We start from the raw sequence: 23,802 nt of genomic DNA on the forward strand, positions 1-23,802 counted from the left end.
GAGTGAGACCCTGTCTCAACGAAACAAAACAAAACAAAACAAAACAAACACAAAAAAAGACAAACAAAAAACCCCACCAAAATCATTGAGTGAAAAGCTTTTGGGGGAAAAAATAACCACATAGTCTCAAAGATCACCCCATAGGCTGGAGAGATGGATCGGCAGCTAATTGCACTTGCTGCTCTTGCAGAGGACCCAAGTTTGGTTCCCATAACCACACTGGGTAGCTTACAACCACTTACAATTCCAGTTCCAGGGCATCTGACACCCTCTTCTGGCCTCCTCAGACACCAACATGCACCTAGTGCACATATATGCTTGCAATCACACATATATGCACATCAAATATAGTCACGTGTGGTAGTACATGACTTTAATCCCAGCACCTGGGAGGCAGAGGTAGACAGAAGACTGTGAGTTTGAGGCCAGGCTGGTCTGTATAGCAAGTTCTAGGCCAGCCAGGCATAAATAGTGAGAGCCTGTTTTGAAATAAACATTTTTAAAAAGTCACCCAGGGATTAACCAGCAATCACAAAAGCTTTAACCAAGTGGTTAATTCAGCATCAACAGTGCTGAAACAAGCCAGGTGTTCATGTTTATACTCTAAACACCTAGGAGAGCCAAGACAGGAAGATTACGTTTGAAGCCAGCCTGGGCTTAGTGAGTTCTAGGCAAGCCTACTCTACACAGTGAGACCCTACCCCAAAATAACAAAAAAACAATGATAAGATAAACTGGTTTCATATGCATCCTGATATAAGAAATGTCATTCTGAGTCCTTGATTCTAAAGCCAACAATCAAAGTTGGACGTAGATCAGTGCTTGCTTAGCACAGGCTAGACACACTCAATACCCACGGAAGTACATGAAAATTCAAACAGGCATGAGAAAGAATGTAGGAACGGAGAAAGAATGATAAAAAGACATACATTTAGTTGGTAGAAACTGATCCACTGTACATTTATGACAATGTACACCTATACATTTCAAAAATACTTAAAAATACCATCCATCAAGACTGGAAGTTATTTTTATTTTCTACTTTATGATCTTTCAGCATTGTAATTTTTTCTGTGCATGAATGTTTTGCCTGCATGTATGTATGTACCCCACGTGCATACAGGAGCCTGCAGAGAACAGAGGAGGACAGCAGATCTCCCGGAACTGAAGTTACAGGCAGTTATGAGCCTCCATGTGGGTGCTGAGAATGGAACCCAGTCCTCTGTGAGAATAGCAAGTGCTCTTAACTACTAAGCCATCACTCACTCCTCCATTTTGGCATTTTTCAAACTTCTTCTATGACTCTTCTTAAATTAAATAAGAGAACAATACCATGCTATAAAGTCATTTTGCACACACTGACCATGATGCTATCAACAGAATACATAAAGTAATTTTGTGGGCTGGGGAGTTAGCTCAGTTGGCAACTTACTTGACTTTTGAGCATGAGGATGTGAGTCTGAAACCTAGAACCCACATAATAGAGCTAGATATGGTGGAGTGCACATATAATCCCAGTTCTGGATTGAGGCAAACAGGATCCCTAGGGTTCACTAGCTAGCCAGCCTGGCCTAATCTGAGCACTCCAGGACAATGAAGACACCCTGCCTCGATGTGGATGACATAAAACAAACGACACACGCACGCACACATATCTGCAGGTGCACACGTGTGCATACACACAACACACAAAACTGTTTGGTTCTATTATGGCCATTGAAAATTAGTTGTCCTCATCCACACACAAATCTCTTAACTCAGTGCCTTCCCCCAACAGACTCTTCTCTAATGATGGATGGTTCAATATCTGACTATTCAATGTACTTGCCATTAGCCAGATGAGAACACTGAGCACTTGAAAAGTAATTAGTGTAACTAAGTGAATTTTAATTAACTGAAATAGCCACAGTTGTTATCCAAGCCAGCTTTCCTACACCGAGCACAAACGGCTGGGATAAAATGTGAAAGCAATTAAGAAAGAGATCCTTGACGATCTGGGTCTTTTTGTTGTCATGACAGACTGGGAAGAAATTCACTCCTTTAAACAGCGTGGACACATGCTACTGCCTGTGTCAGTGAGTGCAAGTGAGTCAGCACATCCCAGCAGAGTTGTCCACGGTATTCTTGGTCCCTGTAAGACTACCTCATCAGCTGTAAGTTGGCATATTTTGGGTCACAGCATCAAAACAGGGATGTTTCGTCAGCATTTACAGACTTGTTCTGGTGTCAAATTTGAATCAGCAAAAACTATGCTCAGCAGGTGCATTTATCACAAAACCTCAAAATTTTAACATCTTATTGTTTCTTAAGTTGCTACAGTCAGCCCACTGAAAACTGTCTCTTTCAATCCCGGAGTTTGTCAGGGCTTCTTTGTTTCTTGCACTTCGGGCAGCCCAGAGTGGTGTGTGTCCACTCGAACAGAGACGGAAAACTGTAAGACATGATCGAGACCTGCACCTTAGCTTTGTGGAGTACTTTTCTCCTTTTCCCTGCTGCTGTTCACGTTCTGTTCCTTCACTTCACAGGTCACTCTAACACCATCCTCCATTCTCTAACTCTACTCAACAGCTTCAGTCCTTGTGCTATAAATATAAATGCTTCCTCTTTTTCTAATCACTGTGACTCATGGGAACATTTGCAGAATTTTCTAGACATTTCCAACCATCAATATTTACACTACATAAGTGAAGAAAACAGTGAGTAATGCAAACGGGCTCTTGGCCTCATGCAGGATCTCAGGAGGAATCTGCATCTGTGCTCCACCCTGCCCACCTGCCAGCTTATTATCCTTTGTGGGCATGCTTGTTTGGGGTAATGTGGATGGATATTCATGGAAGAGATGTATCACAGCTGAAGAGACACAGGAGGAGGTGTGTCATGTGCCCGCCCCACGTTTTGCCCTGCCAATTGGAAACACTGAATCCACCTGTGGTTTGGTGTCTTATCAGTTCTTCTGGTTCACTGAAGCAGAAAGACAGACAAGAGTGCCTCCAGAATGTCTGTCAAAGTGATTGGCCATAAGAAGGGCACACTCATCCAAGGTGACTAATACTGTCATTTTCATGTACCTTATAGTATTTTAGGACAGCCAACTCAAGCATCTTTGTCATAAGCTCATTCTTCTTGTGAGTGGTGTATGACCATAAAGTCTCAACACAAAATGACACAGAGTCCTTCTGAATGTTGTGGTCAAAGTTCATTCATTCTCCAGCTAAGACCAGCCTTTGCTGATCGAGAGAAATTCCTTTCTTATCCTGGATCTTGGCCTTTGGTCTTTCCCTAAGGGTTTTGCAAAAATGTGCATGTTGGGACTAGAGAGATGACTCAACCACTAACATGGCTTTCTGCTTTCCGAGGACACAAGTTTGATTCCTACCACCCATGCTGGTGAGGGGATCTGAGGCCCTCTTCTGGTCTCCACAGGCACATGGCATACATTCCCACAAACATACAGATAAATTAAAATATAAACTAAATCTTTAAAAAAGGATTTATCTCGCCACATTTGGTAGCACACACATGTTAATCCCTGTATTCAGAAGGCAGAGTCAGGAAGATCTCTGTGAAGCCAGTAACTTCTGGCTTCAATTATTAAGACTGAAATAGACTGCAAGAGTTCTCTCTAAAAGGCAAAGAATGAATGCTTTAGGTTTTATGGGCTACTCAGGTCCTTTTATTCCATTTTGCTTTGATTGAGACAGTCTCACTATGTGCCAGGTTGGCCTAGATCTCTCAGATTCTAGTATTAGGTGTAGCACCATGTCTGGTCCTCAAATCTACTGCTAAAGAAACAAAATATAACAGATCATGTCTAAATGAATGTAAATTATTCCAACACACACACACACACACACACACACACACACACACACACACACACCAGTTAACAAAAAAAAATTCTTTATAACAACGGGCATCAGGCTATAATTAGCCCAATAAGCCATCATGTCACAGCCATAAGCCCATACAAAAAAGATAACATCAAAATGCATGTGTCAAAATAGGCCAGCAAAAAATTTGAATTTTAAGTCTTTACTACGACCATACTGTATCAAATAAATAAATAAAAAGCTATGAATTATAAATTTTATGATAAAAGTATACATATAATATACACTAAAAATGCAAAAATGACTACAAATTCCTGGTGCTTTCTCAGTATTACTCAACTCTTCTCACAAAGACAAAAAGCTCCACCCCTTATATATGTTCTTGTGACTTGCATTTGGTGACTGTAACATTAGCAAACCCTACAGAGACTCAGAAAGCACTTGCACCCTGTGGTTTGTTCTCTTGCTTCCCTTGAAACCTGTGAGAGCCTTCTAGATAATGACAGCTACCCACAGTAGCATCCTAGTCAACCAACAATGAACCCCTTAAACTAGGGCTGATTTCCTAACCTACCGCTGATCATAGCACAGAGGCCAGCCAACACTAGCAGAAAATATGCACAGCTGAGGCCAGTCAAAATGCAGACCCCAAAAGTAAACTAAATAGTCTGTTACACGGCAATGGACAATGTATATGTTCATACACGTGTACACAAGTACACATATGTAAAAGCAGAGCACAGGAAAAAACCTCAGGGGCTGACAGAGGGGATAGCTGAGTAAGTTTAATGTTAATAACTTACTCATATATTTTGATGGTTTCCAAATTTTCTTTAATAACTAGATACTGCTTTGGTATCCAGGAAATAAAAATGTCATCCTCCAGTCCCAGGCACTTTGGGAGCTGAGAGTTACTGTGCAGACATGGACAAGTCCAAGAACCACAGCACACACAACCAATCCCTAAAAAAAAACATGGCATCAAGAAACTCCAGTCACAAAGATACTAATCTCTTCAGGGGGTTGACCCCAAGTTCCCAAGGAACACGTGCTTTGCCCAGAAGCACAAGGCAGGCCTGATGAAGATGCAGGCAAACAACGGGAAGGTGACGGGACATGGGCAGAGACCATCAAAGCTGCTGGGAAGCCCAAGGCCGTCCAGTCCAAGACGCCAAAGGGCCCCAGCACGCACACTCAGCCATCTTGCTTTCATCACTCCCCACAAGCTTGGGAAGGGGATTCAATTACACAGCCAAGGGTTGTAGGCTGTGCCAACAAAAGCCCAATGTTCAAACCAAAGCCAGGAGCACAGCTCCAGCTCAGGCCCAGGCTTCAGTTCTAGCCTAGAGTCCTAAGGGTGCCCAGGCACCTGTGAAGACCCCACAGAAAAGGTTTCTATCTGCCAATGTGAAGACAGATGGGCTGGTGTGACACACCTACACACTATTTGCAGAGGATCAGTGCCCTGTGCTGTTTGCACAGACAAACTTGAGGCAAGATACATTAAAAGAGAGAGAGAGAGAGAGAGAGAGAGAGAGAGAGAGAGAGAGGGAGGGAGGGAGGGAGGGAGGGAGGGAGGGAGGGAGGGAAGGAAGGAAGGAAGGAAGGAAGGAAGGAAGGAAGGAAGGAATGTCATTAAAAATACAAAATTCTGGGCCAGTAAGATGGCTCACTGGGTAAAGATGTCAAATACAGCACAACACACACACACACACACACACACACACACACACACACACACACACACACACAAATAAGTAGATGTAACAAAAAATTTAAGAATATACAAAATTGCCGGGCGGTGGTGGCGCACGCCTTTAATCCCAGCACTCGGGAGGCAGAGGCAAGCGGATCTCTGTGAGTTTGAGGCCAGCCTGGTCTCCAAAGTGAGTTCCAGGAAAGGCGCAAAGCTACACAGAGAAACCCTGTCTCGAAAAACCAAAAAAAAAAAAAAAAAAAATACAAAATTCAGAGACTAGAGAAATGATAAGAACACGTCCTGCTGTTGCAGAGGACCCCAGTTTGGTTCCCAGCACCCACGTAGGAGGCTTACAACCGCCTGTAATGTCAGCTCTGGGGATCCAACACTGTCTTCTGGACGCCTTAGGCACCTGCACTTACATACACATTCCCAAACAGGCACATGGGTATATACAAAATTTAAACAACAACAAAAAAACTTTTTAAAAATACAAAAATTAGTTCAGGCGGGGCTTGGTAGAGCATACCTCTAGTCCCAGCACTTGGAAGGCAGAGGCAGAGGTAGAAGGATCTCTGATTCTTCGAGGCCAGCTTGTTCTACATAGTGAATTCCAGGTCAGCCATGGCCCAGTGAGACTTTGTCTCAAAAAAAAAAAAAAAAAAAAAAAAAAAAAAAAAAGAAATAAAAAAAATTTAAAAAAAAATTCCGGACATGGTCGTGTAAGCCTTTAATCCCAGCACTTGAGAGGCAAAGGCAGGTGGATCTCTGTGAATTCAAGGCCAGTCTGGTCTACAAAGGGAGTTCCCGGATAGCCAGGGCTACAGAGAAACCCTGTCTCAAAAAACAAAACAAAACAAAAAAAGTTCAATTTCAAAAAGGATTTTCATTATTTCCAGTAAATATTTAAAGTCTAAAAATAAAAACATTCTTGACTTAATATATCTGAATAAATTAACAGATTTTAAATTCTAACAGACAGTTTGGGGATGATTACAAATATCCAGAAAACTAGGAAAATGATAATAGACCATAAAAAAATGATGGTTTAAGGAGACACTAATCAAAATTAAGTGGTATTACAATTGTGATAATTCAAATATTGGAAGGCTCAGGAGAGTTAACGAGAGGGCGGAAAGGACAATCTGAAGACAACAAAGGAACATAAAACCAGTAACTGAAGAGAAAGGCAAAATAAGCAAATTTCAAAAAAAGATAATTATCAGAATAAACAGTAAAATGGTTGGAAACCACTGGCTTAGAAGTAAAAATGAGCAAAGAACACAAGCAGGGAAGGGTCCCTTGGTGTTCTTGTTTGAAGCTATGTTGGACTCTTTGGTTTTTACTATACACATGTCTACGGCGGGGTGGGGTAGGGGGTTGGGGGTTGTCAGAAACCAGTGAAATGTATATAACAACTCAGAATAGAGTAAGAGTAAAAACATTAAAGCAGGAGATATTATTCTTTAAGTAATCCTGGGAAAACTGGACTTCTACTTAAAAAAAAAATACAGTTAGAGCCTGACCTTACACGTTAAAATAAATATTGAGATGGTAAAGTGTGGTAGCATATGCCTTTAATCCCAACACTAGGGAGGCAGAGGCAGGAGGATTGCTTTGAGTTCCAGGCCAGCCTGGTCTACATATACAGTTCCAGGCCAATGAGCTACACTGTGAGACCCTGTCTCAAAAAAAAAAAAAAAAAGTTTAAATATAAAAATAAACCTATGAAAACCAAGAAAAATGTGTTGTACATTCATAGAAAAGAATCTAGAAAGATTCTCAAGCATCTACAGCATTTATTTGCAGGAAGCCAAAGCAGGACCGAAGTACTAGGGAGAACATCTTGGTTTTACTCTGCTAACTTTCACTGTTAGAATTTTTTTTAAAGACTAGTTATTACTAATCATTTCTTTTAAAAACTGAGTTTAAGCCGGTCATGGAGGTGTATACCTATAATCCAATCATTCAGAAGGCTGAAGCAGGCGAGCCAAGAGCTGAAGGGCAGCTCAGGTTGCATAGCAACATGTCTGGAAAAAACAATAGCAACGAAAAATTTCTTACAATAAAAATCAAGTCTAGGTGCAGAGACGGCTCAGCAGATAAAGGCATTTGATGTGCGAGCCTGGCGGGAGACCCAAGTTTAATTCCCAGAACCCGGAGAAAAGCGGAAGGAGACAACTCACTTCACAAAGTTGTCCTCTAGAGGCTGGAGAGATGGCTTAGTGGTTAAGAGCACTGGCTGTTCTTCCAGGTTCAATCTCTAGTTCCCACCATGATAGCTCACACTCACCTCTAACTGTAGTCCTGGGGATTTGACACTCTCTTCAGGTTCTGTGGGCACCATGTACATGTAGTACACAGACACACATGCAGACAGAGCACCCATACACATAACACAATTTTTTTTTTAAAAAAAAAGGTTATCCTCTGCCACACATGCACTGTGATCATCTCTGATTCACAGACTGACTACTAAAGACCAGTTGATTCTATTTTGTTCTCTTCTACTTTATTCTACATAGGGTCTCACCAGGTTGGCAACAAATAAGCTATGGAGCCCCCAGGTTGGCCTTGAATTCACAATCCTACTGCCTCAGCCTCCTGAATGGCTAAATTATAGGCCTGAGCCATACTTGCTAAAGATATTTTAATGTCAGACATATTAAATAATAAAATCTATTTTCTCACACATATTTTTAATCACTAGCTAACAACAAAAATTTCCCCTTCTTTTTCTTTCTCTTGTCCTCATTTATAATCCATGCATCTTTATTTTAGAACTATTTTCTAATCATGATTTCACCATTTACCTGTATGACCATGGTCAAACGTAGTATCTTTTAAAATTATGTGTATGGGTATATGCCTGAGTGTATGAATGTTCACCACAAGTCTGTGGGTGCCCTCAAAGACCAGAAGGGAGCCTTGAAATCTCCTGGAACCAGAGTGACTGTCAATGTGCGCCACCAATGTGGATGCTAGAAACTGAACCTGGGTCCTCTGCAAGAGCAGCAAGTGCTCTTAACCACAAAGCCATCTCTCCAGCCTCTTAGCCATATCTTTGGGCTTCACTTTTCTCACCTATCATGTTAACATCTGCTCTATTTTCTTCATAGTGCTGAGGTTAACATCAAACAAAAGAACACACAAACTATTTGGTACAATATAGAATCCAAAAAGCTACTCACATATCATTCTAATTCCTTGAGAAATCAGGCTACTGTATATAAGTGATTGGCATAGGTTTTAAAATTTTGTTCTCTATATTATGTTTCAACTAGTTATAATATTATTTAACAACTTGTTCCTCTGGTAGCTATAGAAGCCAAAAGTTGTTTCCAGTTTTTTTATTTATATTATGTATCAACTAATATAACTAACTCTTGAAACTTATTGCTTAGTATCTTCCTTGAGTATGCTAATACATAAAAGTTAGAACAATATTTTGTTTTAATACTACAATACTATTACACCCCTTAAGTATATGGATCTGACCAAAAGCCATAAGCTACAAGTAATGGAGAAACATGCATTTCTTTAACTTAGGCCTTTTTCAAAAATTCATTTTTCTACCAATATGTGAGTACTAAGTAGAGGCTTATGCTAGACGCTGAGTATAAAAATATGAGAAACAGATATTGTATTTGTTCTCATGAACAACCTGCCAATGAAGCAAACAAGGCAGATGAACATGCACATGATGGTAAGCTTTCAAAAGCACTGCAAAGAAAACAGACAGGATGCTAGGAAACCAAATGAGAAACTATCCTGAAGCGATACTTACAAAGTATTGCACACTGTGTGACCTGTGACAGCACAAAATTGAACTGCCTTTCATCCCAACTCTGGAGGAATTTAACTGCTCTAACCCAGCTTCTTTACTCAACAGCCTTGTGAGATGAACACGTTACTTAAGTCTGTACCACAATTTTCTCTTGTAGAATTAGGGAAAACAATACCTTCCCCATAAGAATGATATAATAACTAAGTCAAATGCTTTCATTTTATTTTGAAATTAAGCACAAAGAAAAATTAATATAATTTGACAATAAAAGTTAACTCACATGAATCTGTATTTTTTAACATTCCTAAACTACTTAGAAAAGTATCCTAGCACACAATGAGCATCATCATAAAACAGTCATTTTAAATAAAAGTAAAATTGAGAAAATGACTTAAAAACTGTTCATTTTTCTCATGAGATCTTAGGAGACACCTTTAAGCAGAAAAAGAAAGACAGAGATATATATGGAAGAAGGGAAGGAAAGGAGGGGCAAAGGGTAAAGGAAAAAGAAAAGGGGGCCCCAAAGGCTCCTGGGCCACAGCTTTTGACAAAGGTCAACAGCGCACTCTGCTGGACCTAAGTCTTTCCTACACACTGAACAAAAAAGCTGCTGCTGCTTGTTACACTGAATCAAATAGAATTACTATAATTAATGTATTTAATGCTATCATTCATTTAATAAATAAACACTGGAATAAGCATAAAACATGTCTGTAATAATACCTTATTCATTATAAAGATTTGCTTAAAAATATAAGAGAATGATTATGACTTCTGGAACAAAGCAGTATTAGACTATTATTATATTCCCCCAAACATAATGCTTCTCTTGACAATATTCTGATCATGTGAAGAATGATGATTTACTAAATTGCTAACATGAATTATTGTAAGAAAACGAATCTAAAAGCTAGGTGTGATGGTTCACACCTGAAATACCACTTCTCAGAAGTTGGAGGTAGGCTGAAGGTCAAGGTCATTGTTAGTTTCCCTAAGAAGCCGAAGGCCAGCCTGAGACAGACCAGACCTGTCTCAAACAAACAAAACAAAAGTACAATTAAGAAGAAAAGAATAGGGGCTGGAGAGATGGCCCAGCAGTTAAAAATACTGGATCTTCCTGAGAATCCAAGTTAGATTCCCAGCACCCACATGGCAACTCACAGCTGACTGTAACTTCAGTTTCAGGGGATCGGTGACACCCTTTTCTCACCCCTATGGGCTCTGCACACACGTGGTGCACATGCGTACATGCAGACAAAACACTCACACACATAAAAATAAAAGAATTACAAACAACGAAAGTAACTTGGAGCCACTCCCGCTCACTCTCAAGAGTTCTTTCTCATTGTTCTTGAATAAATCCACATTCAGCAATGACTCAGAGGTTAAGAGCACTTGCTGCTCTTCCAGAGGACCTGAGTTCAGTTCCCGGCACCCATGGGAGCAGTTCACAAACACCTGGAACTCCAACTCGAGGGGCTCTTGCACCCTCTTCTGGATTCCACAGATACCAGCACACATGTGCACACACAGAGAGACATATACATAAATAGTTAAGTCTTTAAAAATAACTCGGTTTAGTCTGCTTTAAGGAAAGTTCAATCTACAATGTTCAGAAAGTGAGCCAGATGCGGGTAACGAACTGTTACTGAAAAGAGAGAAGGTATTGATTCTATTTTTTCTTTTCTCTTCCTCCTACCTGCAGTGATAATATTTTTATTTGACCCCCAAAGACTGAACTTCTGGTAGACCTCACAGTGAAGTTAATAATCCCCCTTGAGATCATTCAATACTCTGTACTTAGCCTGCTGTCCTACTGTGTTCTCAGCCTGCTTAAGTTTAATCTTCCTTTAAGAAAACAATGGAACCAACTTTACTGTGCCTTGAATGTCCCACACAATCAGCACATTCACTATGACTGCACATTTTATAATGATTGTTTCTATTATAATTACTTATTCTATTATCTGCTAAAAAATTAAAAATATAGATTATTTTAACTTAGGAATTTGTGGCACTGGTCTGGAGAGACGGCTCAGCACTTAAGAGCAGTGGCTGCTCTTCCAGGGGGACCTGGGTTCCCAGCACCTACACAGTGGCTCACAACCATCTATAACTATAGTTCCAGAGGATTGGATGCCTTCTTCTGGGATCCATGGGCACCAGACATACGTGTGGTGCATAGACATACATGCAGACAAGACATTCATATACATAAAATTAAGTAAATTTTTAAAAAAGTTTTTGTGACATTTTTTGCCTAGCCATTCACAAAATACATATACACTTTATATAATCATGTTTTTATTACAAACTAAAAAATGAGCAAATATGAGAACTATGATAAGCACATGTTCTTTGCATTTTTTCTTTTTTAAATGTTATTTAAATAACATTTTTTTCATTTATTTTACATACCAACTGCAGTTTCTCCTCCCTCCTCTCCTCCAAGACCCCTCTTCCCATCTAGCCTGCCCCCATCTTCGCCTTTTTTTTTTTTTTTTTGAGCTGAGGATCGAACCCAGGGCCTTGAGTCTGCTAGGCAAGCACTCTACCACTGAGCTAAATCCCCAACCCCCATCTTCGCATTTTTATGAGCACTGACACAGCACTACAAGCAGCAATCCCCACACCAGACCTCCTGCGGGATGTCACTGTCCAAACAAACACACACTGGAAAAAAAGAAATTTACACTTGGGTTATGTGTATATACCATGTACATGAGACAATTTTCAAGCTTAGACTTGGATCTCATTGCCAAGATATCTCATCACATAAAGTCTATGTAAATATTTCAAAATCTGGAAAACTAAAAAATGTGAAGCATCTTTAGTATCAAGCATTTCAGATAGAAAAGGAATATTCAACCTATATATATTAAGAAACGTCTTCAAATCTGAAGAAATGTCAAAATCCCCAATTCTAATCCTGCATTGCAGATAATGGTTATTTAACATGCACACTGTTGCTACTATTTCTTTTCCTGTGTACCACTTAAGCTCTAAAATACTAACATCTCTGTAATGATTTAATCCTCATTCCTGCCGGTGAGACACTCTTGTATCTACATTTAGCAGTTGGAGAAGTTAGGTACTGCATCAAGAGTCTGAAAAAATAATCAAGGATATATATACAAATAAGAGTTGTGTTTAACAGGCTCTTCAAGGCAAGACAGAGAGCTGAGGTTTCATGAAGGTCAGTGATAGAGCACTTGGCTAGCATTTAAGACGCTCTAGAGCATTCTGAACTCCAGGACAAAGAAAGAAATCGATTTATTGATCAATACATTAATGCACGCACACACACACACACACACACACACACACACACACACACACACACACACAAAGGGACTTTTGAAGGCCTTTAAAACAGAGATCCTGCTAGTTACAATATGGATGAACCTGGAGGATGCTATACAAAGTGAAATAAATCATGAACAGGAAGAAAAACATTATATAACCTTACCTATATGAAAAACCTAAAAAAGTCAAATCTAGGGAAACAAAGAACAGAATCCCTAGGGGTGAAGAAGTGCAGTTTATGTGATACATTGGTCAGAGGACACAAAGATCCGGTCATACAGGATGAACCAAGTCTACAAATACAATGAACACCATGATGACTGTAGTTTGTACTCTACTGCATACCAGAACTTCATTATGACTAGATTTCAAGTGTCCTTAAACATACACAAAGACTTATAAACCATGTGAGATAGATATGGTAATTGGACTAACTTTGTTAATAATTTCAGCATATATAAGGATACCAAAACACCATGCTATATACCTATATCAAATATACGATATTATAAAAGAATTAATCATGTAGGCAGTCTATTCCAGTATCCATCCCTTTTGAGGGTGCATGTATCTGTTGTATATTTTGTGTATGATGTACCTACATGAATGTACAGGTGTGTATGGCCTGTGTGCATGTGGGGGCTGGAGAGATGACTCAGCAGTTAAGAGCACTGGCTGCTCTTCCAGAGGTCCTGAGTTCAATTCCCAGCAACCACATGGTGGCTCACAACCATCTGTAATGAGATCTGGCGCCCTCTCCTGGCTTGCAGATGGAACATTGTATATATAATAAATAAATAAATTTAAAAAAAAAAAAAAGTTGTGCATGTGGATTCCAGAGCAGAATGTAGGTATTTTTCCACCATGGCTTTCCACCTTATCGCCTTGAGAGAGTGTCGCTCACTGAACTGGAAACTTGCCATCTTGGCTTGGCTGGCTGGCCAGTTAGCTCTCAGGATACTCCTGTCGCTACCCCTCAAAGCTGGGATTACAGTCGCAGCAGCCATAATCATTGTTTATGCAGGTCCTCATGTTTACAGAGCAAATGCTTCTGACCCACTGCCCAGAGTCCACTCTTTTAACAAACAGAAAAACAAACCTCTAGTCAGGCAACTGGCATATCCTGTACTCTCAGTGCTTTGAGAAGCCGAGGTAGAAGGACCTCTTGATCCCAGGAGTTCAAGACCAACCTGGCAACACATTAAGATCCAACCTCCCAAACACTTTGAGACAGGATGAGGGTCTCACAATGGAGCCCAAGCCAACCTCTTAATTCATGTTCTTCCTGCCTCAACCTCCCAAGAGCTTACATTATAGCCACAAAACCATGCTTTTGTTTTAATATAAGATAAGGGGCTAGAGAGATGGCTCATCCATGAAGAATGTTTGTTGCAAATAAATAAATAAATAAATAAATAAATAAATAAATAAATAAATAAATAGCCGGTGGCACACACCTTTAATCCAAGAACTCAGAAGCAGAGAGAGGCAGGTGGATCTCTGTGAGTTCGAGGCCAGCCTGGTCTCTGTGAGTTCCAGGACAGCCAGAGCTATTACACAGAGAAACTCTATCTTGAAAAACCAAAAGTAATAATAATAATAAAATAGCTGGAGAGAGAACTCAATGGTTAAGAGCCCTGGCTGCTCTTCCTAGGACCCACATGGTGGCTCCCAACTATCTTCAACTCCAATCCGAGTCCAGTCGTGGGAATCCATATAATAAAAGTGAGCCTCCACATTCTCCAAGCAGTATATGTGTACACCCACCCAATAAATAGATAGGAAATGGAATTTTTTTTTTAAGTAAGAGCCATGGAAAAAGACACCTGACACTGACCTCTAGAAACCACATGTGCACACACACATAGAAAAACTTTTTAAAAAGTTTTAGGAAACAACCTTAAAACAGAAAGCAAGAACAACAAAAAGAACTTTCTTTTAGTGCTGCTCTTTTTTTCTTTTTTTTTTTTTTTTTGGTTTTTTGAGACAGGGTTTCTCTGTGTAGCTTTGCGCCTTTTCCTGGATCTTGCTAGATCAGGCTGGCCTCGAACTCACAAAGATCCACCTGCCTCTGCCTCCTGAGTGCTGGGATTAAAGGCGTGCGCCACCACCACCCCCCGGCTAGTGCTGCTCTTAAATTCACTCTATAAAGGAGAAACTGACAGAGAGAGGAAAGGCAGGACTTACCATCTCACACATTAGTGAGCACAAACAGAGTGGGACTGTTTAGGAATCTGAGCTCTTCTACTGCTCACATTATGCTACCTTCTCTGCTTTCAAAGGGATTTAGAAAACTCCCCATTTTCCTCCTTTAAACTAAGCAAAGGCAAAAATACGTACATTTTGGAAAGAGGAGCTTGTCTTTCTTACAGGTGCCTCAGGTTTTACTCTCTTTTCCGAAGCTACTTCTGCATCCAAGTGGTGGACATCCTTTTCCAAGCAATGACGTTTTCTCATCTATAAACACAGAACCAAATGAATGGCAGCTAGACTGTGGATTTTTCTACCTTCCCTCTTCTTCCTTCAAAAGGCTATTTCTTTTTTTTAATAATTTATTTATTTGTATTTTAAGTACATTGCTGTTTTGCCTATATGTATGTCTGTGTGAGGGTGTCAGATTCCCTTGGAACAGGAGTTATGGACAGCTGTGAGCTGCCATATGGGAGCTAGGAGTTGAACCCGGGTCCTCTGGCAGAGCAGCCAGTGCTCTTAACCACTGAGCCATCTCTCCAGCCCCCCAAAGACTATTTCTAATTAGTAGTAATAAAAATCTTAAAAAAAAAAAAAAATAGAGACCTCATAACACCATTTAAGTAAAAAAGAACATATAGTAACAACCACTGGGTCCTAATCAAGTATCAACATATAAAAATTATTACAAAAAAATTACTGTATTACAGTGATCTTCTTATAAAATTATCACACCATGTAGATAACAAATTCAGCATTACAGCAAAGCCAAACCACACATCTAATTGGAAAATACATTAATAATTAGGCCACATTCTAGATTCCAGCTTCATTCATAATTGGTACTTTTATAAAAATAACCTTGTTTATTCTACTTCCAAAAACAAGGTTTAATTCTAGAAATTGTTGGTAGACACTTAAACTACGTAAAACTAGAATATAAGCAATTTAAGCATATCCATCCATCTGAAAGTACTCAATTATTTACATACATGTGACATGTTAATTAGTAATCCCTCTTTTATATTTATAACTAAGTGTATTAAATTCCCAATCTCCCTATCTCTGTAGCATACATTTCAAGAAGATTATGTTCCTCTACAAAAAGCATACTCCATATGAAGTATCTGGTAATCAGGTCTTGAAGTAAGTTTTAGAAACATGCATGTCTTATCATGTATTGATCTTAAAAACTCAGTAAGTAGCCAGGCATGTGGGTGCTACATACTTGCAATCTCAGCTATTCAGAAAGCCAAGAAAGGATCACAGGTCTAAAACCAGCCTGGACAACTCAGCAAGATCTTGTCTCAAAATAAGTGAGTGGACTGTAAGCTCAGTGGGAAACAGTATTTGCTTAGCATGATGGAGGACCTGGATTCAATACCTGTGCATGCACAAACCCCAAAAACTCCACTAAAACAACATTAAACCTCAGGAAATAAGAGTACACTTTGTCATTATACTTACACTACCAATATCAAAATTATCTATAGTGTGAAAATTCCTATCAAAGGTATTTGAACAAAAGAAAATGCTATTAAGTAAAAAGTATTGAAGAGTTTTAAAAGTACAGTAATGGGGCTGGAGAGATGGCTTAGCAGTTAAGAGCACTTGTTGCTCTTGCAGAGGACCCAGGTTCAGTTCCCAGCACCCACATGGTGGTTCACAAGCATCTATAACTCCAGTTCCAGGGGATCCAATAACATCTTCTGACCTCTGCTGGCATCAAGAATGCACGTGGTGCACATAGACACATGCAGACAAAACATTCGCCCACATAAATAAATAAAATTAAAAAACCAAACCAAAATAAATGACTAAGTACAATATTCTTCAACACCATAGATACTAAAGCTGTAACAATATAAAACAATATGGCCCCTGTACGAGAATGGCACAAAGAGCCACAAAGCACTCTGCATTTTTAACACTCATATGCAAGATCTAGTCTAATAAAAAAAATCAGATGAGAAAGCAGAAAAGAAGCTGTTTGGGAAAAGAAGTCCAGCAGGGTGGGGAAAATGGGAGGGTGTCACTATGTTCAAAACACATAATACCCATGCATAAAAATGTCATCACGAAACCTATTATTTTATGGAATGAATTATATTAATTTTGAAAATTAATAATTCTAAAAAATTATAGCTCCTATATGTTTAGGATATGCCTTAAGTAAATATCAAATTCTTCATGCCTAAGAAACCTCATGCACTTGCTTTATGTTGGTGTGAACAACTTGCTACACGAACAACTTCCTCTGCAGCAAGTAACAATAAAAGGAAAATGAGCACTCACTTTGTAGCTATGACACAATTAACTATTCTCTACCAGTGCCACCAACTTCCTGTTCAGCTATCCCTAACTAGATAACTAGATTATTTTAACAGTTAATAAACTGCTTACCTGCTGTGTAGTTTCCAAGGGTCGGATTCTTTTCTTCTCTATTTGAAAATCATCATCATCATCATCATCTCTCTGTACGGATGCCAGTTTCTTGGCAGATAACTTTGCAGCCAGAGTATTTTTTTCAGGAGAGTCTTATATAAAAAGTAATTTTACAATAAATATGATAAATTTATAATAAAATATTATAATTTATTCTAGGCAATATTTTTGAAGGCGAAAACCAAGATTTAAGATATTACTAGAAATTTTATAACAGTTTAAAATCTATGATTTTTTTCCCATTGGCTGATTGATTGGGCACTGTCTCATTATGTAACCGTGGCTGGTCTGGAACTCCCTATGTAGACCAGACTAGCCTCAAAATCAAAGAAATCCACTTGCCTCTGCCTCTGAAATTAAAAATATGCACCAAGACATCCAGCAAGTTATTTTCTTGAAAACTTTTTTTATCACCCCATTTATTTTTACCATAAATACAAAAAGCATTTCAAGAAACATATATTTAACAGGAAACACCCAATTTATTGTTTTTTTTTTGTTGTTGTTTTGTTTTTTTTTTTCGAGACAGGGTTTCTCTGTTTAGTTTTGCACCTTTCCTGGAAATCACTTTGTAGACCAGGCTGGCCTCGAGCTCACAGAGATCCGCCTGCCTCTGCCTCCCGAATGCTAGAATTAAAGGTGTGTGCCACCACCGCCCGGCCAATTTATTGTTCTCATAGACTCATGTTTTATAGGCTATACTCTATTATGCAGTTGCCTGGCATGTGAGAAGCTTTAGGTTCAATCTCTAACACAAAGGATCCTGACAAAACATGCAAACTGAGTCCCTCAAGACTCAATCAATGTTATTTCATTTCTATGAAAACCTTAATGTTCCTTTCCTACTGGGCTTCATCATATGCTTTAGACTAAAAACAGTGTTCACAGAATAAAATTCGTATAATGTCTTCATTTCACAACCCTGAAAACTCATTCTTAAATCCATCAAAAAAAAAACCTCTTAACTCCTAAATTACAAAATTATTCCCATCTTACCAAAGTGAATTTTAAAGAAATGCCCACTATTAGTAAGTATAATTTGCAGAACTTAAGGTGGATAATTTCAGGACTGACAAACACAACATTCTGCTTTCTGGAAACATGGCAAACACATTTCCTTCTCCCCAGTGTCTGTAACCCCCCCCCCTTTTTTTTTTCACTAACCTACCCATCAGTGTCTCCTGTTTCCTGTGTACCTTTTCTTAAAGGTACCTCCATCCTCGGTTCCTCTACACGTTCTCTCCACTTCTGTGGCCTGAATCCCTTTAGTAGACACTTCTTACACCGAGTCCACACAATGACCAGAGAGCATGAAAATCAATGAAACTGAAACAATGCCTTGACGGGAAAGGTTTACAAACCACCCACTCACAGAAAGATCTACAGAAGCAAGTGTGAGCCTACAAACACAAAAGGGAGTCTATGCCATACTGTGGTGTGTGTTTAATGGGAGAATGTGTGTTCATGCATGTGTGCATACACAAACATGCATGTGCACGTATGTGCATATTCAGGGAAGCCAGAGGTCAACTGCAGGTATCTACCTCAATCGCTTCCCCACTTTTTTTTTTTCTTCATATAGTGTGCCTCCCAGAACCTGGAGCTCACTCACTGATGAGCTAAACTGATGAACAACCGACTACAGGGATACTTTCACCTCCTCAATGCTGGAGTTAGATGCACACCATTAACTTGGGTTTTTTAAAGACTTGTTCTATTATTTTCAATTGTATACATGCACATGAACGTAGGTGCCCACAAAGGATATGAGTGCTGAGCACTGAACTCTGGACTCCTAGAAGAGTGGTACTTGCTCTTTTTTTTTTTTTTTTTTTGGTTTTTCGAGACAGGGTTTCTCTGTGTAGCTTTGCGCCTTTCCTGGAACTCACTTGGTAGCCCAGGCTGGCCTCGAACTCACAGAGATCCGCCTGGCTCTGCCTCCCGAGTGCTGGGATTAAAGGCGTGCGCCACCACCACCCGGCTGGTACTTGCTCTTAACGAGCCCCACACTCAAGATTTTTAAGTGGGAGATGGAAAAATCGAACTCAGGTCCTCATGCTTGCATATCCAACATTTTAACAAATGCTCTTCCTGGACCCAGAGTAGGAACAGTTTTTTAAAAAATAATGATTAATAGTTCAACAATAGGAATCAAAGACCCCAAACTCCCATGATCCAGAAGCCTTTCCCCATAAAAAACAAAGCCATTAAAAAACAAAAATTTTAAATTTATAAAGTTTTCTTTATATGTTATAATATGATTTTTATTGTCCTGTACTGAGGTTATTCTTACTTAGTGCATGGTAGATTAATTTTCTAAACTACATTATTGTTTTTGGTATAGTTCCTAGTCTTTTTTTTTTAAGATTTCATTTATTTAAATGTTATTACGTGTGTGAGTGTTTTTTCTGCATAGATGTATGTACACCACACACATGCAGTGCCTGTAGAGGCCAGAAGAGGGCATGGGATTCCCTTGAACTGGAGTTACACAAAATTCTGAGTCACCATGTGGACGCTGGGATTCAAACCTAGGTCCTCAGGAGCCAGCTCTCCAGCTCCTTATCTTCTATTCTCTGCAGTTTAGGAGATTACAAGGAGTTCGTCAAAGAGGTTAAAGTATTAAGGCACATAACCTGAAGAGAAGTGAGATATCTCCAAACTATATGAAGAGAGAAAGAAGGGTGGGGAAAATGAGAGGGTCGACTCAGAAATCAGCACAGAGAAAACTATTTAAACAGGCAGTTCACTACAGACGTCATTCCTAAGAACCAATAAACGTGTAAAACGTTCACTACTCATGTCATACTATCAACTACAACTCCAAGCTGGGGCTGGGGTTGGCCCTAGGTTCAATCCATAGCACTGTAAACAAGAGGTTAAAATACAGTATCAGTGAGAACACCAAACATGCAAGAATGGTTCAAATTTAAGAAAACTGGAAACATCAAGAGATAAGTGTTGAAAATCTCCACTCACAAGCACATCTCTAATGTTTTAAGTTTCATTCCACACCATCTCAATAAAGCTAATATGGCAACCCAATGAGAAACACGAATTTTTTGTTTCCCGTTGTATAAAAAGATGTTTATACTGTACCCACTGTAGCTATTAACTGTGTAATATTAATATCTGAAAAAAAGAGGTAACTTCATTTTAAAACTCCTTATTTCTAAAAAATACCTTATTGCTAAAAAAAAAAAAAAAATCTAACAACCATGCTTTTAGAAAAAAAAATAGCATCAACTGTGGAATATTCTTTTACACTGTGAATATATGCGCCACTGTGATTGGTTTAATAAAGAAGCTGACTGGCCAGTAGCTAGACAGGATAAGGTTAGGCGGGAAAACCAGACTAAGGACACTGTGAAGAAGAGGGGCAGAGTGAGAGAGATTGCCAGGAGATGCAGGAGAGCAAGACATGCTGGAGGACAGATAAAGAAGCCATGAGCCACATGGCAATAACAGATTAATAGAAATGGGTTAATTTAAGTATAGGAACTAGTTAGTAATAAGCCTGAGCTATCAGTAGAGCATTTATAATTTATATTAAATCTCTGTGCCGGTTATTTGGGAACTGGAGAGTGGGAAAGAAAAGTCCACCTACAACCAATAAGTTTGTTCAATTAAGAGTTGCCACAGACTTTTGACTTGAAAAAAATACAGCTGAGTGGTGGTGGTGCACACCTTTAATCCCAAAACTTGGGAGGCAGAGGCAGGCGGATCTCTGTGAGTTCGAGACCAGTCTGGGCTACAGAGTTCCAAGAAAGGCTACAAAGCTACACAGAGAAACCCTGCCTCAAAAATACAAAAAACAAAAAACAAAAAAAAAGAAGCAAAGTACCTCAATGGTGACAGAAGACAACACAGACAAAAGACTAATTGGGGTTTAACCCACTAATACAACTCATTAATTAAAGTGAGAACACAAATAAAAAAGTCCAAGTTTTTTGGTTTTTTTTGAGACACGCTTTCTCTTGTGTAGTTTTGGTGCCTGTCCTGGATCTCGCTCTGTAGACCAGGCTGGCCTTGAACTCACAGAGAGCCGCCTGGCTCTGCCTCTGAGTGCTGAGATTAAAGGCATGCACCACCAACACCACCACCACCACCTGGCAAAAGTTCAAGTTTTTGAGCAGTCAATGTTATGGTAAAATTATTCCATTAGGGCACATTGTTCAGTTCAAAGCACATTCTTTGACATGCATGAAGCTTGAAGTTCTATAACCAACATAGAAAATAAATAAACATAATTTAAAGAATTTCAGAGAGGTTCAGTGAGTAAATGCACTAGGACCCACATGGTGGAAGGAGAGAACTGACACCAGCAAGTGGTCCTCTGGCACCACACGAGTGCTGTGGCACACATACCCATTCACATTCACACACACACACACACACACACACACACACACACACACACACTAGAAAGATAAATATAGTCGGGCGGTGGTGGCACACGCCTTTAATCCCAGCACTCAGGAGGCAGAGGCAGGAGGATCTCTGTGAGTTCTAGGCCAGCCTGGACTACAGAGTGAGTTCCAGGAAAGGCGCAAAGCTACACAGAGAAACCTTGTCTTGAAAAATCAAAAAAAGAAAAAAGAAAGATAAATATAATTGAAGGATTTCAGGGCAGCTGAAATTCCAGTCCTAGGGCCTTTGAGGCTGTCAGGAATACACAGGGAACACAGACATACACTGCAGACAAAATACTTATACATTCAAAATTGGGGGGGCCTGCCTCCACTTTTTCCCCCAGGGTACTCTTGAGCAGGGAGAAATAAGGAATATGTAGATAGAAGGATAGAGAGAGAGAGACAGATAGAAAACATAGAATAGCCTCGGGAGGGCCTGGGTCCAAACCCACCAGCCCCTTCAGTCTCTACTAAAGGGCTTTTAAAGGAATGCCAAGGGGTGAAGCAAAAGACCTCCCCCAGCACAGCCAAGCTTAGACCATGCTAGGCACCTGGTGACCATGCACGTGGTCAAGCCATCCCCTAATGCAGCCCTGCTGGGTAAAGCAAGCTCAGATCTCACTAGGAAGCTTTTGTGGGCTCCCACACAAAATAAATAAATAAATTTCTAAAACAGGAATTTCAGAAAAATTAATCCTACTAGTTAAATTTATCTGAATTAAGCTTCAGAGTAGTAATAACTAAGGAAGGATCCCATACAGATTCCAACAGACACAAGCAGAAGATAATTTACCTCGACAGGGTGACGAAGTCCCATTTCTTTCAGACAGCTTGCTTGGACTACTGAAATGAGGTGATGTGCCTGTGCTCATGTCACTGTAAGTCAAATTCTTTGAATGGCATGCACAACAACATGATGACGGCACCTCAGGCTTTTTATTCAAGCCCTCATCCACTGGCTTTCCTAGAAAAAAAAAAAAAAAGCACCTCTATTTACTATATAACTAATAAGTAGTAATTTTCTTTTCAGCTACAGTAAGCAACCACCTCAGTTCACCAAGGATTAGAAGTTTCCCAGGTTACAAGATTAGATTAAGAGAAACAATCTACATAAACCTTATCTACAATATTGAATCAGGACGGAAGAGAAAACCTAAGCCCGCAGTGTGTTCAGAAATGTTATCAATGTATAAACTATTAAAACAAAATAATGAAGATTAATAATGTAATTAAAAGTACAACTACTTGCCGGGCGGTGGTGGCGCACGCCTTTAATCCCAGCACTCGGGAGGCAGAGGCAGGCGGATCTCTGTGAGTTCGAGGCCAGCCTGGTCTACAAAGTGAGTTCCAGGAAAGGCGCAAAACTACAGAGAAACCCTGTCTCGAAAAACAAAAAACAAAACAAAAAAAAAGTACAACTACTTTTGTATTTATTTATATTCACATTATCTTTCAAAATCAAGCAAAAAGGGCGGAAACAAAGATGAAAAGTATATGCTTCATTACTGCTATTTCCTTAAAGGAAGAATTTGAAATTTCAGTATCCAAAATACTAAAGATAAGGATTGCCACAGTCCACATTATCCTTATTTTTTATTCCTTTTTTATTTTTATTTCATTTATTTATTTATTTATTTATTTATTTATTTATTTATTTATCTATTTATTTATTTATTTTTGAGACAGGGTCTTTCTAACAAAGCCTTGGCTGTCATGGAACTCACTAAATAGAACAGGCTGACCTTGAACTCACAGAGATCCACTTGCCTCTGCCTCCTGAGTGCTGGGATTAAAGATGTGAACCACCACATCCAGCCTCACATTATACTTCTATTTCAAATAGAAATATTCAGGCTTGGTGAGGTGGCCCACACCTTTAGTCCCAGCACTCGGGAGGCAGAGGCACGTGGAACTCTGGGTTTGAGGCCAGCCTGGTCTACAGAATGAGTTCCAGGACAGCCAGGCCTACACAGGGAAACTGTCTCAAAAACAAACAAACAAGCAAACAAAAGAATCAAATCAAATAGAAACATCCTACCACCTACACATTCTGATACAAGTATCAAAGCACATTTTAAGACAATATTCAAATCCAATGAAAAGGTAATTAAGATACCTAAATATAATTTTTAA

The 23,802-nt window shown here is 39.4% G+C and overlaps 1 protein-coding gene across 1 annotated transcript in view; it reads right to left on the reverse strand.

Annotated features, from left to right (window-relative positions):
• The window catches only part of Brip1 (BRCA1 interacting helicase 1), a 135,948-nt gene that overhangs the window by 105,343 nt on the left and 6,803 nt on the right, over positions 1 to 23,802 (reverse strand). The window contains exons 3-5 of the mRNA XM_059271415.1: positions 22,463 to 22,633; positions 17,216 to 17,349; positions 14,963 to 15,079 (exon numbers count right to left, since the gene is read on the reverse strand). Of these exons, the coding sequence (XP_059127398.1) occupies positions 14,963 to 15,079; positions 17,216 to 17,349; positions 22,463 to 22,633 (422 nt within the window). The remainder of the gene's footprint in view (positions 1 to 14,962; positions 15,080 to 17,215; positions 17,350 to 22,462; positions 22,634 to 23,802) is intronic.

This window comes from Peromyscus eremicus, chromosome 8a (genome assembly GCF_949786415.1).
Source record: "Peromyscus eremicus chromosome 8a, PerEre_H2_v1, whole genome shotgun sequence".
Lineage (NCBI taxonomy): Eukaryota > Metazoa > Chordata > Mammalia > Rodentia > Cricetidae > Peromyscus > Peromyscus eremicus.